Raw genomic sequence first — 8,435 nt, 5'->3', positions numbered from 1 at the left:
ATCCTGGGGGAGGGTTTAGGGAGGGCCCCCTCTGGAAGGGGGGGTCCCTGGGGGGGCTAGGGAGGAAGGGCCCCCTCGTTAGGAGGGGGTCCCGGGGTGGGTTAGGGAGGAAGGGCCCCCTCGCTAGGAGGGGGTCCCGGGGCGGGGGTGGGTTAGGCAGGGAGGGCCCCCTCCGGAGGAGGGGGTCCCTGGGGGGGGGGTCGGGGCGGGCCCCCTCCGGAGGGGGGGCCCGGGGGAGGGGGCGGGGCGGAGGGGGGACTTTCCCCCTCCGGTCCCCGCCCTCTCCTCCGGGCCCCCTCCTCCGGACGGGGCTCGGCCCGGCCCCCTCCCTGGGACCCCCTCCTCCGGACCGGGGCCCGGGGGGAGGGAGGGGCGGGTGGGGTGGGGGGAAGTAGAGGGGGTCACGTCACTCTGAACCGTGAACACACACACAAAAAAAAAAATCACCGCACGAACGAACGGCCCCGCCACCCTCCCTCCCCCCGGGCCCCGGTCCGGAGGAGGGGGTCCCGGGGAGGGGGCCGGGCCGAGCCCCGTCCGGAGAAGGGGGCCCGGAGGAGAGGGCGGGGACCGGAGGGGGAAAGTCCCCCCTCCGCCCCGCCCCCTCCCCCGGGCCCCCCCTCCGGAGGGGGCCCGCCCCGACCCCCCCCCAGGGACCCCCTCCTCCGGAGGGGGCCCTCCCTGCCTAACCCACCCCCACCCCGGGACCCCCTCCTAGCGAGGGGGCCCTTCCTCCCTAACCCACCCCGGGACCCCCTCCTAACGAGGGGGCCCCCCTAACCCCGTCCCGCCCCCCGGGACACCCCAGTGTGATGTAGGGAGAGCCGGAGCCCCGGCGGTGTCGGGCCGTGTGTTTGACCGGAATGGGGACACCCGCCGGGCGGGGCTGTCCCCGTGTGGGGCTTCCAGGGACGGAGGGGGCGCCGGCTGCGGCCCCGTGGGCTTTATTGTCCGGCACCCCGAGCCCCGCGGCTGCGGGGGAAAGAGAGAGGGGAGGACAGAGGATGGGGATAGGGGCGCGGAGGGGCTGGTCGGGGTCAGGGAAGGGGGGCAGGTGAGGGGGTCGGGGTGTGCAGGACAGCACGGAGAGGGAAGGTGGGGTGGGGGGCAGCACGGGGGGAGGATGAGGATGGAGCAGAGGTGTGTGGTCAAGGAGCAGAAGAAAAAAGAGGGAAGGGGAATATGGGGAGGCGGAGTGGAAGGAAGGACAGGGAGAATTGGGAGCAGGTAGGGAGGAACTGAGGGGAAGGGGAGGGGTGAGGGGGCAGGTGAGAGCCGGGGGGAAGGAAGGGTGGAGGAAGGAGGGTGAAGGTGGAGGAGTAGGGTAGGGCTGGGGGTGTAGGGGAATAAGGGAGGGGGGTAAGGGGGGGAGCAGCCCGGGGGGGGAGGGAGGGGAGGGCTAGGGGGGAGAGGGAGGGGGGGGTTTGGGGGGGGAGGAAGTAGGGGGTGGGGGAGGGGAGGAAGGGAGGGGAGAAAGGAGAGCTATAGAGAAAAAGAGATAAAGAGAAGTATAAAAGAGAAGTATAAAGAAAAGAAATATAGAGGTAAAGAAATAGAGAGCCCAGCCGGACAGCATCCCACCCCACCGAGCGCCGAGTGGCAAATAGCTCAAAACCACCTTCCCGGGATTTAAATACCCCCTGGCCCCGCCCCGCGCAGGCGCTCTGGGGCCCCGCGCACCTGTGCAGGCCCCGCCCCTCACACCTGGGCCGGCCCCGCCCCGCCCCGCCCGCGCCCGTAAATCCCGGCGGAGCCGCGCCCGCGCCGCTTTCTGCAGTGGAGGCTCAGCCCGGGATGCGGCGGGACCGGCGCTCGGAGCTGCGCACCGGGGGCTGCTGCCGGCGCCGCGCGGAGCTTGAGGCGCTGAGGTGGGACCGGGAACGGGACCCGGGACCGAGAGGTCGGCTCCGGGTCCTGCCGGTGTCTGCGGGGGCTTTGGGTGAAGCCGCTTCTCCCTCGGCGGGCGGGCTGCGGGTCCTGGGGCCGCAGGACCGGGGCGGGACTGGGGCAGGGATCGGAACCGGGATGGGAACCGGGATTACCGCGGCCGGGAAGAGCCGCTCTGGGACCGAGCCCGGCGCTGCCGCTGCTGCTCCGGTTGCGGCCGGCGCGGGGTTGGGGTCCCGCTGGGCCTCCGGGCAAACCCCGCTGCGGCCGCGGGGAGCCGGGGCTGTGCCGGGCCCGGCAGGAGAGCGGCGCTTCCCCGGAGCAGGCGCTGGATGCCGCCTGGAAGCGGCGGGGCCCGGGGACCGCCGGTACCGGCCCGGGACCCCCCGGCCGCCGCCGCTCCCTCAGCGCCGCCCGCCCCGCGGGGCGCCCCCTGGCGGGCACGGAGCGGAGGCGCCAGCGCAGCGCCCCCTGCCGGGCAGGGCCGGCCCCGCAGCGGCTCCTCCCGCCCGCGGAGCGCCCCGGGCCCGGCCCCGCCCCGAGCGCCCCGCGGCCCCTGCGCGGAGCCGCCCCGGGCCCGCCGCCGCTCCCCGGGCCCGCACCCCCGGGGGCTCCCGCCCGCCGCCCCCGGAACGAGCGCGGCCGCAGCGCCGCGGGCCGGAGGAGCCGCTCCGGGCCGGGCGCTGGGGCCGAGCCCGGCGCTGCCGCTGCTGCTCCGACCGTGCCCGGGGCGGGACCGGGGCTCGGGCCGCTCCTCTGACACACCTGCCGGGGGAGGCCTGATGCTCTCCCTCCTTTCCCGCTTTCTTTGCAGCTCGCAGTCTCTACTGCAAAAACCTCTGGGTTTGAAAGGCCAGTGGAAACTGTTTACTCTTTATTTCCAAGTCATAAGATATCGTGAATGGGAAGGAACACAAAAAGAGCACCAAGTTGAACCCTTATGTGAATGGCTCATCTGGAGACCGAACCCCCAGCCCGGGCATTTTCAGCACCCTGCTCCACCCAAGCCAATCTCGGGTCATGGCAATGTCCTGGCTGCGATGGGAATGCCAAATGCCAGCCAGGGAATTCCCATGCCAGTGCAGCTCCCTCTTTTATGCTCACACTGCTTCCCACAGCAGCCCCTGGGATGTCCATAGGGCAGAGCTCCATGGCCACACCTGACCATGGAACAACACAGGTGAACAGTTGTGTAACAGCACAAAACTCTTCCCATAACCCGAGTTCCTGTCTTTTCCAGCAGTGCCCTGATGGCTGTCAAGGTGCTCAGCCCTGTCCCTTTCCAGGGAGAAAGGAGCAGCACAAGCCCTGAGGGTTCCCGTGCTCCGTGGCCAGAGTTCTTCTGGAGAGTGCCAGGGCTGCTCCTGCCTGCAGAGGGGCCTTTGCTGCAGGTCAGTGTTCCAGCCCAAAATCAGGGTGGGGCTGAGGCCGGGGCTGCTGCTCTGCCCAGAGCTGCAGGGAGCCCTGGGGGACTCCTGCTCCTGCCAGGAACGTTCCTTGGTGCTCCCTCCGGGTGTCCCGGCTGGCCGGGAACGCGGGGCGGGAGGAGGCCGGGAGCCCCGGGAAGGGAAGCAGCCCCTCCTGTCCTCGGTGTTGGCAGGGGAGGAGCTGTGCCTCAGTGTCCCGCCCGCGGCAGCAGCGGCCAAACACAGCCCGGGGAGGGGCGCTGGGATGCCCAGGCAGCGCCGGGATGGACACGGACCAAGGGCTGCCCGCGGCTCCTCGGCCGGGGGCTGCTCTCCACAGGCACCCGGAGATGCTGCAGCCCGGACAGAGCCCACTGACAGCCCAAAAACAGCCCAAGGAACAGCTGGAATGCCTGGGAATGTCGGCACGTTGGGTCTGCAGAGGAGCTCAGACAGCAATTCCCGGTGCCACCTCCTGGAGCTCCCACACCCCCACCTGGTATGTCCCAGCCAGCCCCATCCCTTCCCTTCCAGCCTGGGGACATCCTCCAGCAGCAGGGCTAAAGCCAAGGGAATTTCCCTCCCAGAAACCGAATCCCAAGCAATGCCCTCGGAGATGCCTTAAAAGAAAAGGTCAGAGTCAGACAAATTCGTTTGGAATAAGGTTGGAGATTCTCAGGGAGCCAGCTGGAGTTGCAGAACTGCTGGGAAGCTTTCCCAGGTGAGTCCCAGTGCAGGTGCCCTGAAGGCAGGGATGTGCAGCCCTTTCCTGAGGGAAAGGAACTCCCAGAGGCCCCTCCCGAGGCTCTGGAATGAGCTCAGCAGCCCCTGCAGGCAGAGATGTCCTCCCGTGGCACAGGGGCTGCCCCAGCACAGGGAGCGCGTCCGGCCAGCGCCTCCTCCTGCTGGGGAACATCAGCTGAGCCCAGCTCAGGGGTGGCACTGCTGAATCCCAGGGAGCTCTGCCAAGGGCCCCAGGGACACGGCTGGGGATGAGGGTTAGAAACAGCAAATTCTATGGAACAGCAGCCTGTCCTTATCCCATCCTGCTGAGCTTCCTGGGGACCTCTGCTGGTTCCTGGCACAGCTGGTGTCCAATGGCAGCTCTGCATGGGAATATCCACACTGCAGGAGGCACTGGGAGGTTATTCCAGCAGGAATTCAGCAGGGAATTCAGGGCTATCACTATAATTCATCTCAACAGCAAAGCTGAACCCCAAATCTGGGCCCCACCCTGGGAACAATCTCTGTGCTGCCCTGCCAGCCAAAGCCCCTGGGCTGGAAATGTCAGCAGCCACAGGGATGGAATTCCCTCAGTCCCAGCAGCCCCAAAGGGACAATCCAGGCAGCTCCATGTGCTCCCAGAGTGCCCATTCTGTTCCCCACAGGGGCCCTGGTGATGCCAGGGGAGTTTCTCCTGCCCTCTCCAGCCCCAGGCCTCTCCTCCCTTCCCTGCCAGCTGCTGCCAAGGAAGGAGGACACAGTGAGTCCTGAGTTTACCTCAGAACAGTCACTCCCTCACCTTGAGATCACCTGAGACCTTCTCCCCAAATTCTCCCTGTCTGTCCCCTTCTGATTGCCTCATTTTTTACAAGCAAGCTTTCTTTCTCCTCTCTGGAGATAACCACAAGCTTTACTCCCCAAATTTCCCCTGCCTGTTCACTACCTATTTCCTCATTTCTGCCTCAATATTCACTCTTTACCCTATGGATGCTTTCAACTTTTTGACCCAAATTATTTTCCTACCTGTCCATAACTGATTAGCTCAGTTTACCCCATGAAGGGCATTCTCTGTGCCACAGATCACCTCAGATTTTACCCCTGAAAATTTCCCTACCTCTCCACCTCTGAGTACCTCATTTTTTACCTCAAAATATCAATTTTCTACTGTGGAGATTCCCTCAAGTTTTATCCCCAGATTTACCCACCTGTCCAGGTTACCTCAGGATGTTCCTGCTCTCTCCTAGAGACATTCTCACATTTTACTCCCTCAGTTTTCCCTACCTGCCCAATACTGATTACCTACCTGCTTTTTACCTCAAAATATTCATTGTTTCCTCTACAGATTAACTCAGATTTTACTACCAAAATGTCCATTTTGTCCCCTGTATACTAATTACATTTTAAAACCAAAACCACAGAGGTTATGTCTCTCATCCCCAAAATGTTAATTCTGTCCCGTCCAAATTATGTCAGATTTTTCTCCCAAAACACTTATTGTTCCTACTTAATTACCTCAGGGTTTGCCCCCCAAATTCTACCTAACACAGAATTCTACCTCATTTCTACCTCAATGTTCATTCTCTGCCCTACAGATCTTCCCAAGTTTTCCCCCAAAAATTTCCTTGCTGACCCCCAGTGGCTGCCTCAGTTGATGTCAGTGTTCCCTCTCTCCCTAGAGATTATCTCAAGTTTAACCCCTAAAATTTCCCTTAGCTCTCCACAACGTATTACCTCATTTTTACCTAAAATATTCATTCTCAACCTTTAGATTATTTTGAGTTTTGCCCCCCAGAATTCCCCTGTGGGAAATGGATTTGTAGAGAATTCTTAAAGCTTGACAGGTTTACGTAATCTGCATTTGTATGTAAACTTTGAGATAAGAAATGTATTGTAATTAGGAAATAGTTGGCTTCTGATTGTGGTGGCGTGAATTGTAACATTTGTGTTGTCTCACCCTACACGAGACAGAAAATAGGATTAAAGTTTTTAAAATGCCTCTCAGTTGCCCATCTCTGGGTCAGAAAAGGGAATAATCCAACACCCTACCTGTCCTGATTCCCTCATTTTTCCTTCAGTATTATTTACTTTCTACCATGTAGCTGTTGTCAAGATTTACCCCTCGAACTGTCCATTCTGTACCTCATTTTTACTTCAAAATGTTTACAGATTATTTCTTATCATTTTTTTACCTAAAAATTTCCCCATCTGCCTACAACTGATTCCCTCATGTCACCTCAGTATGTTCATGTTCTTTTCTAGAAATTAGCTCAGATTAAGCCCCCAAATTTTCCCTACATGCTCAGTACTCATCACCCCATTTTTGCCTCAAAGTGTTCATTTTCTACTCTTGAGATTTTTTCAAGTTTTGTCTCCAAAATTTCCCTTACTTATCTACTACTGAGTACCTCATTTTTACTCCAAAATATTCATTCTGTCCCCTACAGAATATATCAAGTTTTACCCCCAACATTTTTCTCCTGGTACAATATTGATTAACTCTTTTCTACTCCAAATATTTTCACTCTTTGCTCCAAACATCACCTCAGCTTTTCCCTCGCTCCCCTCCACATCCCCTCACATTTTCCTACACAAACAGTTCTTGTGTCCCCTCTCAACTGCCTCAGGTTTTCAGCTAAAAATGTCACCCCTGCCCCCTCTAAGTTATCCCAGGCTTTCCCAGTTAGGAGCTGCAAGGAATTCAGGCAAATGTCAGTAGGGAACAGCTGTACATTCAAAGGCAGAAAGACAAGATCTACCAGGAATGGGGAGAGGTTTCAGAAAACATTTCTGCAATTAATCATTAATAATTATTTCCAATTTCCCAGTGAGAAGAACATGAACTCACAGAGATTAAGGCCTGGCAGTCCCCTGCAGTGAGAGCTCAGTGCACATCCACAGAGGCAATTCCAGCATCTGAAAGAAAGGAGAAGAAAAAGGTGATTTCTTCTGTTTCCAAGTTATTTCAGGTTCTCAGACCCGAACCAACCTTTGCTCTTGATCTTGGCTGGTGAATCCTGAGCAGTGGGCACAGGTCTTGTCATTCATGCTGCTGTCAGTGATGCTTCCTGGGGGAAATGAGCTGATTGCCAAAGTTCACAGGAGAAAGCCTCTTCCCTGCAGGGATTTTGCTCCATCAATCCCACCTGCCCAGGCTGTTCCCTGTGGATGTTGCCAGGCTGGGGCAGCACAGGCAGACGCAGCTCTCAGCACTCCCTGCTCCAAACACAGCTCGGGGCTCCTTTGCAAACTGCCTCTGCAGTGGGGTTTTCTCCAGGAGAGATCAAGGAATGGCTCATGGCAGGGTGGAGATTATCACAAAGGGAAGTGAAGGATAAATACTCCTGGAAGAGCCTTTGGGATCTGCTGGGCTGAATTGGGAAGGGGACATTCATTCCCTGCAGTGCAAATGCACAACAGCCTCCAGCACAAAGCAAACGCTGTCAGGTGGGCTCTGAAAGCACCACTCTGACCAACTTCACTGTCATTCTTCCTTTCAGGGACTGCTGCAATCCAACTCTGAAGCTGACAAGCCCCAAAGCTCTTTCTGTCTGCTCTGGAACCAAAGGATCCTCCAGGGCTGGGGCCCATTCCCAGCAAACACTCCCAACACGGCCCAGAGGCACCCCTGGAGCTGTGTGTGGGGCTGGCAGGGGCTGCAGGAGGACACAGCCCCAGGGCTGGCAGTGGCAGTGACAGCAGCAATTCCCAGGCTCTGGTGGCACAGCAGGGACAAAGGCCAGCAATGCCCACGGGAGGTGCAGGTTTCATTCTGCTCCCTGCGCTGCCACAGCCTGGCAGGAAATCTCCAGGGGCACAGAAACTCTCAGGGTGCCCAAAATGCAGCATCTGTCCCCCTGATCCTGGGTGAACTCAGCGTGTGGGGCCAACCCCCACAGGCAAACCCTGCCCTGAGCTGGCTCAGGCTCAGACACTGCCCCAGCTCTCACCTGCAGCTGCTCCCGGGGCTGCTGCCACATTCCTGACAGGAGCCAAAGGCCCTTTGGGCAGGGCTCTCTCTGTGCCTCAGGCCTTGGGGACTGCAGGGAGCAGGGCAAGGACAGCCTGGAACCAGGGCAGAGCCCTCTGGCTTTGGGACACTCTGGGGACAGCTGGGGACTCACCCCACACCATGGGCAGGCCCAGGGGCCCTCCAGGGCAGGCCAGCAGGGCCAGAGCCTGCTGGGCTTGGCTGCTCAAACACCAAAGCCTTGGGCAAAGATGGGGTGAGTTAGGTAGGTTTTCCTGTCCTGAAAGAGAGGAGAAAATGGAAATTAAGTCCACTCAAAGGCTCCTGGCTTTCCTACTTGTGTTCTGATTGCTCACTAGAGGGTTCTATCCATAAAAAATGAGAGGTGACACCAAATAAAAGTGTCCCTTTTCAACATTTTATTCCCTACTGTTCTCATACATAAAAAGGAT

General features: G+C 59.2%; 1 protein-coding gene across 16 annotated transcripts; it reads left to right on the top strand.

Annotated features, from left to right (window-relative positions):
* The first annotated feature begins 1,545 nt into the window (after positions 1–1,545).
* On the top strand, positions 1,546–8,400 carry LOC134550822 (uncharacterized). 16 transcript variants are annotated; one of them, XR_010080455.1, is made up of 6 exons: positions 1,703–1,868; positions 2,773–3,067; positions 3,174–3,278; positions 3,634–3,792; positions 6,842–6,952; positions 7,514–8,400. XR_010080455.1 is itself a non-coding variant. In XM_063397695.1 (4 exons), exons 1-4 carry the CDS (start codon positions 1,795–1,797, stop codon positions 4,828–4,830), a joined length of 429 nt encoding a protein of 142 aa, XP_063253765.1. In that variant the 5' UTR covers positions 1,546–1,794; the 3' UTR covers positions 4,831–6,086. The 16 variants fall into 16 exon arrangements, 5 of the variants coding, with proteins under 5 accessions (XP_063253765.1, XP_063253764.1, XP_063253762.1 ...); XR_010080452.1 differs by having other exon boundaries at positions 1,704–1,868; positions 3,488–3,792; XR_010080446.1 differs by lacking the exon at positions 2,773–3,067 and adding an exon at positions 3,881–4,014 and having other exon boundaries at positions 1,705–1,868; positions 3,128–3,278.
* The last annotated feature ends 35 nt before the right edge of the window (positions 8,401–8,435 follow it).

Source organism: Prinia subflava, chromosome 5, assembly GCF_021018805.1.
Source record: "Prinia subflava isolate CZ2003 ecotype Zambia chromosome 5, Cam_Psub_1.2, whole genome shotgun sequence".
NCBI lineage: Eukaryota > Metazoa > Chordata > Aves > Passeriformes > Cisticolidae > Prinia > Prinia subflava.
The sequence above is the reverse complement of the archived record's forward strand: the minus strand, read 5'-3'. Positions and strand labels throughout refer to the sequence as shown.

What these genes read in the sequence shown, in the direction of transcription:
- LOC134550822 (XM_063397690.1), top strand. Translation starts at nt 1,795, where the DNA reads ATGCGGCGGGACCGGCGCTCGGAGCTGCGCACCGGGGGCTGCTGCCGG. An exon ending in GCGGAGCTTGAGGCGCTGAG is followed by an intron (nt 1,869 to 3,127) that starts GTGGGACCGGGA and finishes TGTCTTTTCCAG; the next exon opens with CAGTGCCCTGATGGCTGTCA. An exon ending in CAGAGGGGCCTTTGCTGCAG is followed by an intron (nt 3,279 to 3,487) that starts GTCAGTGTTCCA and finishes CGGTGTTGGCAG; the next exon opens with GGGAGGAGCTGTGCCTCAGT.